The 15,139-nt window shown below is 44.7% G+C and overlaps 1 protein-coding gene across 4 annotated transcripts in view; it reads left to right on the top strand.

Moving 5' to 3' along the window:
* The first annotated feature begins 2,059 nt into the window (after window positions 1-2,059).
* Window positions 2,060-15,139, top strand: part of ARHGAP25 (Rho GTPase activating protein 25) — a 92,610-nt gene continuing 79,530 nt past the window's right edge. Inside the window, exon 1 of one of the 4 annotated variants that reach the window (XM_067007480.1) lies at window positions 2,060-2,384. Coding sequence is in view for 2 of the 4 variants with exons in the window: in XM_059078526.2 (XP_058934509.1) it covers window positions 9,727-9,787 (61 nt within the window). In the remaining 2 variants the exon portion in view is untranslated. Of the gene's footprint in view, window positions 2,385-9,402; window positions 9,788-15,139 lie in introns of those variants that run through there. The other 3 variants (XM_067007478.1, XM_059078526.2, XM_067007479.1) reach the window with 3 other exon arrangements.

Here is a 15,139-nt window from a genome sequence, read left to right as displayed (position 1 = left end):
TTTAGCTCTAACGCGGGTGCTTTGTTGCCTGTGCTTTGTCATGCTGGCTCTGCACCTTTGGTAAAAGAATGTTGCCTATACCCTGAAATAATACATGATAACCCATTCTCAACGCTCTGACCTTTAAATGTGTAACTCTTTGCCATTTATGTAGAGATAAAAAGTTGCAGAACAGAAAATAAAAATTGTCTTGTTGGAGTTTTACAGGATCATTGTGACCAGACCTACACGGACACAGGCAAGGACAAAGGATTCCAACACCAAGACATCTGCAACAACCAGCCACACCCCCTCCACTTTCAGTATAAAAGAAGCCTGAACTCTAACTCAAGTAAGATGGTTCTTTGGGACATGAGTCCACCATCTTCTTGGTCTGCTGGCTTTCCAAATAAAATCACTATTCCTTTCCCCAACAGTTTGTCCCTCAATTTCTTGGCCTGTTGTGCAGTGAGCCGTACGAGCTTGCACTCAGTAGCACTAGTAGGCGGGGAAAGGAGGAATTGTGTGGGTGCTGGAGGGTGGGTTACTGGTATGTGGGAACTCTCTACTTCCTATTCAATTTTTCTGTAAACTTAAAACTGCTTAAAGAACAAAGTGTGTTCTTTTTTTTTTTTTTAAATGTAGGTGCTCTACCTGAATTGTCAGGATAAAGTCATTAAGATGCAGTCATTCAAGGATTTTTTTTGTGTGTGTGTGGTACGTGGGCCTCTCACTGTTGTGGCCTCTCCCGTTGCGGAGCACAGGCTCCAGACGCGTAGGATCAGCGGCCATGGCTCACGGGCCCAACCGCTCCGCAGCATGTGGAATCTTCCCGGACCGGGGCACGAACCCATGTCCCCTGCATCGGCAGGCGGACTCTCAACCACTGCACCACCAGGGAAGCCCCAAAGCTTTTTTTAGAATGGCGTCCTGCAGGTTTTCTGAACCAATTCACCTGGTTCAAATTCCAGGTTTCCTGGAAAGCTCACGAGATGAGGGGGTTTGTTATAGACTACCGCTGGGGAAAGTAGGGTAGGGGCTGGGATAGGGGTTCAAATCCTCAGGGAGCTGGAGTGGGAAGGATTGGGAAGGATGGGGGATGGTGCTGATATTTGCAGGGGGGCAGTGTAGTCAATCAAAATACACGAGCCCTGGGCAGTTTCCACAGCAAGGAGAGAGTTCTCACGTGGACAAGGTGGGCTCATAACCAGCAGGGGGTGTCGGGCCTACCAAGGTGTGGGGTGGAAGGGTCCAGCTAAGGGGAGGAGTAGTTTTAGCACAGACATTATTTAGAATTATCCTGTGTGGTGATAATAACAAAGGAAAGCTGAGGGCTTTGAAAGCCAAGGACTTTGAGTTTTGTTGTATTTTTAAAATTCTCTACAGGCAAACACTTCTATTGTCTGCTTAGGGCAGGTGCCTCCCATTGCTCCCTTTCCTCTGCCACCCCACACTCACTACTGAGAGACAAAGACATTCGATTCAGGGGCCAGCACCAAGGGCAGCGCCTTAACCTTTCACCAAACAACTCTTCAGGGGCTGCGGGAGACAGGTGGGAAGGAGGCCAATCCTCAGCCACTTCTCTAGAGCCCACGATTTTGCTGTTGTTAGACAGTGAAATTAAAGCCTCTTTGGGGCTTCCCTGGTGGTGCAGTGGTTGAGAGTCCGCCTGCCGATGCAGGGGATACGGGTTCGTGCCCCGGTCCGGGAAGATCCCACGTGCCGCGGAGTGGATAGACCTGTGAGCCATGGCCTCGGAGCCTGTGCTCCGCAACGGGAGAGGCCACAACAATGAGAGGCCCGCGTACCGCAAAAAAAAAAAAAAAAAAAAAAAAAAAAAGCCTCTTTGTTTCAACTCCTACACCAAGATGCTCAAGATTTCTCTGTGTTTCTATCCACCCCCCTCCACCACAATGTACAATTAATTCTATTAAGAACAACAACAACAAAACCATTGGTCCAGCACTAACAACAAAGCTCCTCTCTGTCCTCATAGGAGAAGCTTACTGATCAACAGGGCACTGTCCTATCGCACAAGGACCCGGGTTCAGAGAAACCTCCCCGACTTCGTCTCATGGGCAGAGACTTCCTGACAAAGGTGGACACCCACAGCGTGTCTCTCCTCGAGTCTGTTCTTCACTCAGAGACACAAACTGGGGAGAAGCCAGAAATCTGAACTCCCCTTCTCTGCTGTACATTTCTTTGATGCTCTTCAGCGAGGTAGCTAGGGTATCATCCTTCCATCCCCTCCCAGGCAGTGCTGTAAATCCCTGCAGAAAATAACAGCTACAGTAGCCATGATGATGCAGATGATGACGGCAGCCACAACTTGGAGCAGGCGCTGGAGAAGGAGAGGGAGAGATCCAGCGGCAAAGGACTCTCTCCAGCAGACCCGATCACGACTGGTAAGATGCGACTATGTTTTCATACCCAGCATCACTTAAAAATTTGCCAGGCAGTGGGTAGGGGAAAGTGGTACTTCAGAATTACACAGGAAAAATACTGCCAAAAGTTTGGAATGATATTCAGCACAATGTGCATCAGCTTCCCCTTAAAGAAGGTTTTAAAGGAACCAAAACAAAACAGTAGAGTTAAAGCCAAAACTGAAGGCTTAAGTTTTAGCTGAATGTGGTCTTATAGAAATGCACGTTCCCTGTGGCTACATCTGTGGACGTTTCAAGAAGCAGAACTTATGCTTTGGAAAACCAAACCAGCCAATAAGCGCATGGAAAGACACTCAACATCACTGGCCATCAGGGAAATGCAAATCAAAACCACAATGAGATACCAGTTCATACCCACTAGGATGGCTCAAATAGAAAAGAGAGATGATAACAAGTTTTGGGGATAATGTGGGGGAAAAATGGACCCCTCCTGTATCGCTGGTGGGAATATAAAGTGGTGCAGCCACTTTGAAAAACATTCTGGTGGCTCCTCAAGAATTTAAACATGAGTCACCATCTGATCCAGAAATTCCACGGCCAGGTACAAACCCCAAAGAAACAAAAGCTTATGTCTACACAAAAACTTGAACATGAATGTTCACAGCAGCATTATTCATAATAGCACAAAAGTAGAAATAAGCCAAGTGTCCATCATCTGATGAATAGATAAACAAAATGTGCTACATACATACAATGGAATATGGTTTGGCCATAAAAAGAAATCAAGTTCTGATATATGCTACAAAGTGGATGAACTTCAAAACATTATGCTATGTGAAAGAAGCAAGTCAGAAAAGACCCCATATCATATGATTCCATTTATATGAAATGTCCAGAATGGGCAAATATATAGAGACAGAAAGTAGATTAGTGGTTGCCTGGGGCTGGGAAGGGGCTGCTAAATGGTACCGTGTTTCTTTGGGGGATGACGATAATGTTCTAAAACTGTGGTGACGGTTGCACAACTCTATGAATATAGTAAAAAAGTCATTGAATTTTACCCTTTAGATGAGTGAATTGTGGGGTACATAAATTATACCTCAATAAAGCCATGAAAAAAACAAAACCAGTGAGATGAAGGACAAACATGAGAAACTGTCTCGAAATGCAGAGGACGGTAACAGAGGTGACAAAATGAAAGACAAAGAGGCTACAAATGAAGAACTAGCAGGCAGCTAACCAGAGTTTCTGAAGGAGATCTTAGAGCCAGTGGGATGAAAGTCACAAATAAAGGTATTAGATAACCCTCCTTTTGCAAGGTCACTCAGACACATAGATACCTAGACATATCTGACCCCTACAAATGGCCAGTAAGCACATTAAAAAATAACTTGAGTTTCACTATTAATTAAAAAGTTGTTTGAAGAACTGGCAATGATTTTAAGAAAAACAATGCCAACTTTTAGCGAGGCCATGAGGGAACTGGACCCTTCATATATCACTGATGTGAACATAAACTGGTAGAACTTTCTGTAAGACAGTTTGGAAATACGCATCAAGTCTTAACATTTTCATATCCTTTTTCACAGTATTTCCACCTCTAAGAATTCACCTGGGGGTGAGGGAAAAAGTGGGAGAATGGATTTCCCCAGATATTTAACTATAAGAAGATTATAAAATGTTGTGCATCTCTCAAATGCTCAGTGGTACAGGGGTTTGTTGAATAAATTTGGCTCCCATTACATAATTAAAAACTATGAGGCCATTAATAACGATGTTTTAGGAAAATGCTTAAGGGTAGATAACCATTCATTTTTTTGTCAGGGCAGGCTAGCAGTTTATAAAACAACATGCATGGTAATTTTTGAATTAAAACAATATATATACAGATATGTGATATCTAACGTACAGCATGGTGACTGTAGCTAATAATACGGTATTGTATGTGGGAAAGTTGCTGAGAGTAGATCGTAAGCATTCTGACCACACACACAAAAATAGTAACGATGTTAAGTATGTGAGGTAATGGGTGTGTAAATAATCTTAATCTTGGTAATCACACATCTGCATCGTATATGGATATCAAATCATCATGTTGTACACTTTCAATATATACAATTATATTTGTCAATTATTTCTTAATAAAGTTAAAAAATGTATATACATACACTACATCCAGAGAGGAGGCCGAGAATGAGGAAATTTTCATTACATCTTAAATGGTAACAGTGATTTTTATTTTCTTTGTACATATTTAAAACTTGCATAGACTTCTATAATGGTAAAAGTAACAGTAAAAGGAATATATAAGAAGTCCTCCAATGACTGTCACCTCAGAGTGGAGTCCAACCCCTCAGCCAGTGCCTGAGGCCCTGGCCCAGAGGCCCTGCCCCCTCGGCCCATCTGTCTGTCTCCCCCTCCTCCAGCCTTACCCCTTAGCCGTATCCCATTCCTAGTCCTTCCTTAAGTGGGTTTGGTGTTGTAGCAGCTCTCTGCTGTTTCATCAGCCTGGAATATCTTCCTCCTGCTCCCTCACCATGCTTCCTGCCTGCCTGCTCTCTCCTCGGTCACCTTTCTTGGGAGGCCTTCCCTGGCCACCCAAGCAGAGCTCACATTTCCTGTTCCACCCCTACCCCATGCGTACACTATTTTTTTTTGTCTCCAAGGGCACTGTCGTTATGTTTACACTTCTCTCTCCTGAGCCATTTGAGGATTAGGCCAGGTTCTTAATCATCCTGTTTACTCAGCATCCATCCAGCACAGTCCTGGATAAATGTTTATGGAGTGAATGAGGGAACAAATGAACATGAGCTCTGGGTTCCCACAGCTGCAGGGCTTCTGCACTGAGCATCCTGTAGCTCTCTAAATGCAACCTCCCCTGGACTGACAGAGCCCACCATCTTCTCCTTGAGGTACCTTGACTCTCCCTCCTCATTAGTAACCCTCACTCTTTCTCTCCACTCCCCACCTCTGTGATTGGAGCCTCCATCTCTGCAGGGACTGGGTGCCAGCACCGTGGGCATCTTTTTTTCTCCCATAGAAACTCCCCGGGGCCATCAATCCTACCACCTGGATGGCTTTTGCCTTGTTTTCCCTTCTTTCCCTGAACCCTGCCATTGACGTCTCCCCCGCTCTCACTCTCACCCGGATGTCCGCCACAGCCTCCGCATCCTTCCCCTAACAAAAACTCCCCAGTAGCTTCTGTTTCCTCCAGTGTAAAGTCAAAACTCTTCCCAGGGATCCACCACGATCCAGCCCTGGTCTCCCTCTCCAGCTTCTTCTCTCCTCCATCCCTCCCCTTTCATCTCTTTCAGGAGCAACCTGATGAGTTCTTTCTTACCTCTGTGCCTATTGCTGTTTGTTTCGTACGGAAAACTTCTGCAACACTTTTGCTTCCCTAACTCATTCATGAAGCCTTAATATGAAAGACACTTCCTTCAGAAAGCCTTCCCTCACAACCCCAAGTCCCAATGAGGCCCCCCCAAGATAAAGTCCCATACTCCCCAAACTGCGCCCAACATACCCTTCTCATGTAGTATTTAATTGTTGACTTAACTATGCTCTCTCAACAGACTGTAAGTTGAATAGGGGCAGAAACAGAGTCAGCTTGTTCATGAACATTCCACCAATGTCCAGTAAAACAATTAAGCCCTTGGGCTTCCCTGGTGGCACAGTGGTTGAGAGTCTGCCTGCCGATGCAGGGGACATGGGTTCGTGCCCCGGTCCGGGAAGATCCCACATGCCGCGGAGCGGCTGGGCCCGTGAGCCATGGCCGCTGAGCCTGCGCGTCCGGAGCCTGTGCTCCGCAACGGGAGAGGCCACAGCAGTGAGAGGCCCGTGTACCGCAAAAAAAAAAAAAAAAAAAAAAAAAAATTAAGCCCTTAATTAATGGTTAGCATTCAGTAAGCAAATAGATGAATGAATGTTTGCTTTTCCTTCTGCTATGGCAGATGCTGATTCAAACTTTGGAACCAGACGAGACATCTAGTTCTTCATTTTCTGAAGGTCAGGAATCGGGGAGCAGGGCTGCAGCCAGGCTGCCCGTCACCCCTACCCAAGCAGCTAACTGCTCCAGGGCAGGCTTTTCGAAAGGAAGGCAGCTGTGCTGGGCCTTTCCAGGGGTGCCTTTCTTCCGGCTGCCTTTCCAAGTGTTCATGAACAACTTCCCCATCAGTCACGAGATTTTCCCAAGACTTACAGGAAGCTACCCTGAAGAGTAAGGGAAGTTCTCTCCATGTTTCTAAATGCTACCTTCAAGATATTTTCAGAGTTCTTGAGTTGAAGGTCCCAGGATTGAACCTTTGCATGATGTCAAGTTCCCTGTGGAGACGTTGCTGGGCTGGGACTCAGGATGGCTATCCATACCTGCCTCCGCCCCAAGTCAGAGTAGGAAAGAGAAGTGCTGTTTGGGTCAGGCAGGCGGTAATGCCAAGCGGGCGCTCCGAAGTCTCCAGCTGACTGAGTCAAGTTCAGAGGAATCCAGCACCCCTGGGGTGCTTGGAGGGTAGCTGAGCCGTGTTGGTGTGATGGATTGGAGTACGGATCAGCAAACGTTTACTCCTTTTTCCCCCTACCCCCCACCCCCGGGTTGTGTGTACTTCCTGTTTCACTGACTTTGGACTTGGGCACGTGATGTGTGTTGGTCACCGGAATATGAGCAGATATGTCTGATAAGAGCAGAGGCTTTAAATATGCTTATGTGGTTCTTCCCTCTTAAACTCCTTTCATTCACAATGAGAAGAATATGCCTCAGGTCACCCCTGCTCCTTCAGCCTGGTCCCCCGGATATAAGTTTTGGACAGTTTAGGTTGAGGTGGTTATTTGTTATATAAGCAGAGATGTGTATGATTTGGGGTTCAGGGGGCAGTCTGGGCTGAAAATCTAGATTGGATGTATCAGCAGATGCATGGCGTTTAAAGCCTTGAGACAGATGAGCTCACCATCTGTGGGTATAGATGGAAGAGTATTCCAGTGAGTGAATCCTGGTTTCCTTCATTGTTAAGAGGTCAGGGAGATGAGACGGAATCAGCAAGGAAATGGAGATGGAGCAGAGCGTCAGGCAGACAACCACAACAGTGAGGAGCCTTGGGAGCCAAGTGGAGAGAGGGCTTGGGGTTGGAGAAAGTGATCAAATGTGTCAAAGTGAGATGACATGTGGAATTGACCAGTGGGTTCAGTGACAGGGATGTGGTCGATGTCCTTGATCAGAATGCATTCAGTGGAGTCATGGGAGCAAAAACATCAACCGAAAAGATTCAGGAGAGAATAGTAGGGCAAGTGTTTGCAAGTCTAGACAATTCTTATGAAAACTTGGCTCAGAAATGAAGGAGAGAAATGGGGCTGTAGCCAAAGGGGGAAATGACATCGAGAGAGATTTTTTTTTTTTTTTTGCGGTACGCGGGCCTCTCATTGTTGTGGCCTCTCTCGTTGCGGAGCACAGGCTCCGGACGCGCAGGCTCAGCGGCCATGGCTCACGGGCCCAGCCGCTCCACGGCACGCGGGATCTTCCCGGACCGGGGCACGAACCCGCGTCCCCTGCATCGGCAGGCGGACTCTCAACAACTGCGCCACCAGGGAAGCCCGAGAGAGATTTTTTTAACTACAGTATAAAACAGAATAAGTGTGAATGCTGGTGGAAATGATCCAAGGGAGAGAAGAAACTGATGAAGCAGTAAAGATGGAGGAGTGATGACACAGTTTAGCCTCTGGAACTGGGAGAAGATTGAGTGTGTGAGCTTCCATGCATGGAAGTGAAGGCGCTACAGTGATGGGAGCTTGCAGACGTTCTCCTCCAGTTGCATCAACTTTCTCAGTGGAACAGGAAGCCAGGTCATCAACAGAGTGAGCACGTGGAGGCAAAGAAGAAAATATAGCAGAGTCATCCAGGAGGGCTGAAGAATGAATGGACCAAGGATGTGTAGCTCATATTCTGGCCAGTAGTGACTCTTGTGAGCACTCTTACCAACTATCTTATTAGTCCCATTACCTTATAGCCTTATTAGTCTTATTATCTACTATCTTTAATAAGCCTCATGATAGCCCTCTGAAGTAGGTCCTATTATTTGCCTCACTTATAGATGAGAATATTGAAGCACAGAGTAGTCAAGAAACTTATCCAAAGTCACACAGCAAGAAAGTGGTTGGGCCAGGATTTGAACACAGGCAGTCTGGCTCTTGGACCAAATACTTAATCACTAGGTTAGTCTGGCCCAGTTGAACATATGAAAGCCTGTCACGGAACTGAACTAAATGGAATAAGGGTTGAATTGATGTTTGTGGTGTAACCACTGTGCATCCAGCTCTGTACTAGATGCCTTCACAACTCTGTGCAGTCATGGTTATTATCAACCCATTTTACTGCTAAGGATACTGAGGCCCAGAGAGATTCAGTTGCTTGTTAAAAGCTGCAGAGTTAGGAAGTGGAAGAACTGAGTTGTGAACACATATCAGTCTGATTCCCAAATCCACACCCTGTACACAAGGTCAAAGAACCATTATAACACTTCAGTGGGTCTACCCAGCTAAAGCTCACTTATTAGCTGAATACATCAGAACCCTCCTGACATCAGGCTGAGATCACTTGGAACCTTTGTCCTGAGCAGGTGGAGAACTTAATATGTGGGCCTTATAGCAGGAAGAAGGTGACTAAAAGAAGGTGACCTAAACGAAGGTGACTTTGGGGGAATGCTCTTTGTCTTACTGACCGTTTTTGTAAGCCCACTCTGTTTAATGAGAAGGGAGCCTTAGAAGTAGATGGCCAGAGTCTTAGAATTTTCTTTTCTTTTTCTTTTAATCAAACCTCCAGGCTTATAACCCAAGAGCACTCACTCTACTTATATAAGCATTTCCAAAAACCATTTTCTCAAGAAAGAGATTATAATGTATCATCTACACTGAACAACCACCCACTTCCTCAATTGCAAGGAAGCAGACAGTTAAAAAAAAAAAAAAAAAAGCCAAGAGGCAGCCGTTGTTTATCACGACCTTGCCTCGGTGAGGCCTGAGATTCTTTCGAACAGGAGCTTTGCTTCCCATGACGCAGAGTGAAGTGTCAACTGCGATATTTCTGGTAATATTGAAAGCAGGAAAAGCAGGGTGCACACTTCACGAGGTACCAGCCCCCCGAGGGACTGTGGGTGGGTTTGGGTGCCATCCACGGTGACAGATGGATGGACCTTTCATCTGAGAAAGGAGAAGACATGCTGGCAGATCAACCTCAAACCCAAGATTGCTTGTGAAGCAATCGTAAAGGGGAAAACACACACGCGCGAGCTTGTGAGGCAAGAAGATCAAAAAGCCAAGAAGGGCGTGAATTGAGGCAGACTCCCTGCTTCAGCAGCAACTCACCCAAACCAGAAGCAAAATGTCCCTGAAGTTGCCAAGAAACTGGGATTTCAACCTGCGAGGGGAGGCTGGGAAAATAGGTATGGTCAACGTCTTTTTGCTGCCTTTGTGGTTCTCATACTTGAGTTCCCACCATTTGCATGTTGGTCTGCAGGGAGCATAGTCCACTTAAAAATGAATCTGTCGACAGAGCTGGGTTTGGGGTAAAATTTGCATTCAAATTGATATGTTGGCTCAGAGTTCCCAAGTGCTGGGGAGAGGTTTTTTTTGTTTGGAGGTGGCGGGAATGGAGCTCCTTGGTGTGTGGGATCTGGGGTACTTGGGATGGACTAAGGCTACAGATCTCACAAAACATGGTGAGTTTTTCTCTGTTTATCATAGAAGGATAATTTCCCTCCTGTTCGGGCACTCGTTCGTATGTTGAGTGGATTTTGGTAGGAGTCTTTGCAAATGCTTGATCTGTAAAGGAACGCAAGGTGTCCTGTTTTGTGAGCCCACTGGGTCCCCAGACCTTCTCTGTGGACTCGGGGCTAAGGTGGTGTTACTTGTAGCAAAAAGTAAATAGTGTGGACAAGACAGGAATATAGAGACCTTTGAAGGTATAACAAAGACATGTTTAATTAAAGGGACAGAATACATTTTAGATTAATTACCTTAGGGGACTCTGGCATGTTTTCTGAGATATTCTGGCCTTTAATTCATACCTCTTCTCATTAATGATGTTGGTGATACATTGATTTTTTAAAAAAATTTTTTTATTGAAATATAGTTGATTTACACTGTTGTGTTGGTTTCAGGTGTACAGCAAAGTGATTCACTTGTACATGTATAAAAACATATATATTCTTTTTTTACATCATCTTCCATTATAGGTTATGACAAGATATTGAGTATAGTTCCCTGTGTTATACAGTAGGTCCTTGTTGGTAATCTATTTTATATATAGTAGTGTGTATATTTTAATCTGAAACTGCTAATTTATTTCTTCCCTACCCTTTCCCCTTTGGTAACCATACGTTTGTATTCATGTCTGTGAGTCTGTTTCTGTTTTGTAAACAAGTTCATTTATATCATTTTTTTAAGATACCACATATAAGCAATATCATATGATATTTATCTTTTTCTCTGGCTTACTTCACTTAGTACGATAATCTCTAGGTCCATTCATGTGATACATTGATTTTAATCTGTTCTATAATTGTTATCATGAATTTATATGGGTTCCTTCTACAATTAAATTGACCCCAGTAATTTAGAATAGAGCAGTTGGGCTGGAAATGATTCCCTGTGTTTTGCCCTTATGCTTGTATAGTGAGATAACTTCCTTGATAATAGACATAGATAAGTATTAAGGTGTTTCTAATGGCTTGGAAAAGTTTTGCTTGGAACAGGTTTAAACCTGGGCTTCTAACAGTGGTTAATGAACTACTAAAGCAAGGGGTCCACTGCAAAGTCACATATCTGAGTGTTAATGATATAGGTCTGAGAAAGAATTTGAAAGAAAATTGAGAGTAATCAGAGAATCCATTTATCTTGGTAACCAGGGAGGATTAGTGGCCCCTAACCAAGCTGAGAATCATTGCAGGTCGGTTCAGAGAATGAGAGATTTTACATAATCAGAGGTTTTTCTCCTAACTACTGTTGATATCAATGTACTTGGCTAATGCTCATTCTATTGTATGTCATAAAAAATTTGTTTTTAAGAAGTAAAACTTCTATGGTTCTGTTCCTTTTGAAAGTGTCTTGCTTCTATTTACGTAGGGTCATTCTACCCTCTCACCATCCGTGTTTGAACAAGTCTTATTCTCCTTTTTTTTTATTTTAATGTAGGTGCTCTACCTGAATTGTCAGGATAAAGTCATTAAGATGCAGTCATTCAAGGCTTTTTTTTTTTTTTTTTTTTTTTTTTTTTGCGGTACGCGGGCCTCTCACTGTTGTGGCCCCTCCCGTTGCGGAGCACAGGCTCCGGACGCGCAGGCTCAGCGGCCAGGGCTCACGGGCCCAGCCACTCCGCGGCGTGTGGGATCTTCCCGGACCGGGGCACGAACCCGCGTGCCCTGCATCGGCAGGCGGACTCTCAACCACCGTGCCACCAGGGAAGCCCTCTCCTTCTTTTAAAAATGGAAGCGGGAAGGCTTGGGCCTCCCCTGGTGGCGCGGTGGTTGAGAGTCCACCTGCCGATTCAGGGGACGTGGGTTCGTGCCCTGGTCCGGGAAGATCCCACACGCCGCGGAGCGGCTGGGCCCGTGAGCCGTGGCCGCTGAGCCTGTGCGTCGTACCGCAAAAAAAAAAGGAAGCTTGAGACGATTAAATGGGTAAATTATTTTTTTTTCAGGGATAGAGGACGTTACCACATTAGAGTGCAGGTCTGCATAATCTCAGACCTGAGGTAAGGTTGGGTAGATTTCATGATTTCTACCAACGTTTCTTAAAACATGGTCCGATAGTTCGCCTGTGTTAGAAGTCACCACAAGTGCACATTAAAAATGCAGACTCCTGGGCATCACCCTGACTTGTAAAATCAGAATCTGTGAAGGGAGACCCAAGCATCTGCAATTTAATAAGCTCCCAGCCCTCCATCTCACCTGATCAAGAAGTCTGGCTGTGGTCTAGGTTAGTAGACTTGGACAATTACCATTCATCTAGCATGAAGCATGGTGCTGGGTCCTGGTGGGCACACAACAAATATTTGTTGACTGAATGAATGATTGAGTACAAGCAGATGATATTATTTAGTATTTTTTAATGAAAAAAAATCATAATTACATAATGAAATACAGAGGAGCCCTTGTCATTATCCATGCCATTTACAAGTTTGTCACCCCAAGAGATTGGACTGCAGCCAGAATACTTTTTGTGAGTGTCACGTTGATGAGAATTCAGATCACAGGCTGAGCCTTCTGAGAGAATAGAGTCATTGACTCAGCCATGGGACCTCTGGTCCCTTCTCCAGCACCCTGTGTCCAGGTGTGACTATAGGAACTGGCTTAAGAATAACCAAAGAAGTTCACGTCTATTAAAAAATGTGTGGGCTTCCCTGGTGGCGCAGTGGCTGAGAATCCGCCTGCCGATGCAGGGGACACGGGTTCGTGCCCCGGTTGGGGAAGATCCCACATGCCTCGGAGCGGCTGGGCCCGTGAGCCATGGCCGCTGAGCCTGCGAGTCCGGAGCCTGTGCTCCGCAACAGGAGAGGCCACAGCAGTGAGAGGCCCGCGTACCACAAAAAAAAAAAAAAAAAAAAAAAAAATGTGTGGAGCTGGGAGTCATGACCTGTGGGTTTTGCAGCCTGGGCTAGTCAGGAGTAGGTCTGGGTTTCTCAGTCTGGACACTACAGATATTTTGGGCTGGTTAGTTCTCGGTGATGGAGGCTATCCTGTGCATTATAGGATGTTAGCAGCATCCTCAGCCTCTATCCACTAGATGACAGTAGCACTCCCCTACCACACTATCAGTTGTGACAACCACAAATATCTCCAGAAGTTACTGGATGTCTGGGGAGAGGCATCTCTCCTAGTTGAAAACCACTGGAATAGATCATCACCAAGAGGGTGTGGTTATCAGGTCACTTGGGACTGGAATCCAAGTATTACCTCATGATTCATTGTCAAGGTCAACTTTCAAGAGGCTCTTAGTAAGATATAACTTCAGGGAATGGGCAGTGCCCTAGGAGGACACCAGGTTCAGCACTTAGGGAAATAGCAAGACACTGACTGATCCATGATATTTCCCAGGAAGGGGCTCCAATATCTTTTTGGTGAGCGACACTTTTAGTTACCTCTGAATCTTGTGAGTGCTGAGCCAGGGCTGGAATGAAAGTGGAAGTCTCTGAGAGAGGATAGAGGACTCTCCTCTGTACTTCCATCTCAGAGAGTGGGGAGGGCCCCAGTGGATGGGAGGCTGACCAGAGACCACACCATAGGTCTGGAAGCAGTGGGAGAACGTGACCCAAGCTACGCTGCGTCTGACCTATTGGTCCTAGGGGGGAACAGGGGTTGGAGGAAAGGGAAATGCAGAGCCAACAGACTTGACTTGAGGTGGAACCAAGAGCACATACTTCTTCCTTCGATCCTTTGTCATCTTCAATTTTAGTCCAATAGTTAAAATCATGATAGCCTTCCATTTCTTTCATGTAGTGTTACTCATATCTTTTACTCTTTCATGTATTTGTCTTTCTAACTGAACTGTAAGCCCTAGAGGGTGGGTTCTAGGAGCAGTGTCCTTTCTTGCACGCTGTCCAAGGGTGTGGCACATCCAGAGGCTGGCATGTAGGTGCTCTATTGAGAGGGTATTGACCATCCAGGGAAAGCCCTTCCTGCCTGGCTGCTGGGGAGTGCTTAGTTGGAAGATCTCTGGGTGAACTTCAGGACCACCCATGTTGTATCCAGTTGCAGGCACGTGCTACTTTTTTCTCAGCTCCCCTAAGCCAAATGAGGGGAGAATGGGCCCTAGAGAGAATATGACTTTGAGATACATTTAAAAAGTGACTTTGGAAGGACAGTTGTTTTCAACTTTTTTTTCCTCTCTGAAATTCAATGTTGAAAAATAATTATCCAGAAACAAAAATTCATTATTCTAATCTTCCAAGTAGTAAAGTGAAAAACAACAGTAGTGGAGGGTTTTTTCCACTTGATAAATCATTATTTGTCTGATATGGCATCTAGTTTTGCTCTTTAGAAAATCAGAGTAAAGGGAATAAAAATATTTGTTACTTAAGACCCTGTAACTAGACCAATTTCCAATGTAGGTTATTTTTCTCATTAAAAGCTGTCAGATTTGAAAGTATAGTTTTAGATAAACAGATGCATAGATAGATACAGAGATCCACAGAGACAGAGAGAATTGAATATATAAATAAGTCCTATGAATCAAAAAATAGTTTAAAAAATGAAGGAACATGAATAGGCATTTTACAGGATAGGAATAATACTGCCAATAAATATATGGAAATATGGTTAATCACAGTAATTAGGAAATGTAAATTAAAAGCACAATGACATACCTAATCTCACCCACCAAAATTGCTAAAATGAAAAATTCTGACAATACCAAGTGTTGTCAAGGACACGGAGCAATAGGAACTCTCAGACACTAAGAATAAAACAGTTTTGGAAAACAATTTAGCATTGCTCAGTGAAACTGATGATGTACAAACTCTACGAAGCAGCCATTTCCATCTGGAGACTGTCCCCTGGAGAAGCTATTGTGTATATGAACAAGAAGAGATGTACAAAAGTTCCATAGTAGTATTTCTTGAAATAACAAGGGGCGGGAAACAACCCAAGTGCCCATCAATGACAGAATAGAAAAATAAATTGTAGTATCTTTATAAAATGTAATGCTACCCAAGAGCAAAAACTAATTAATTGTGGTCATATATTTCAATGAGTCTGAATAGCAAAAACTTAATTTTAGGCAGAAAAGGGAAGTCACAG

The sequence above is a fragment of the Kogia breviceps genome, chromosome 11 (assembly GCF_026419965.1).
Source record: "Kogia breviceps isolate mKogBre1 chromosome 11, mKogBre1 haplotype 1, whole genome shotgun sequence".
In the NCBI taxonomy this organism is placed as follows: Eukaryota; Metazoa; Chordata; class Mammalia; order Artiodactyla; family Physeteridae; genus Kogia; species Kogia breviceps.
The sequence above is the reverse complement of the archived record's forward strand: the minus strand, read 5'-3'. Positions and strand labels throughout refer to the sequence as shown.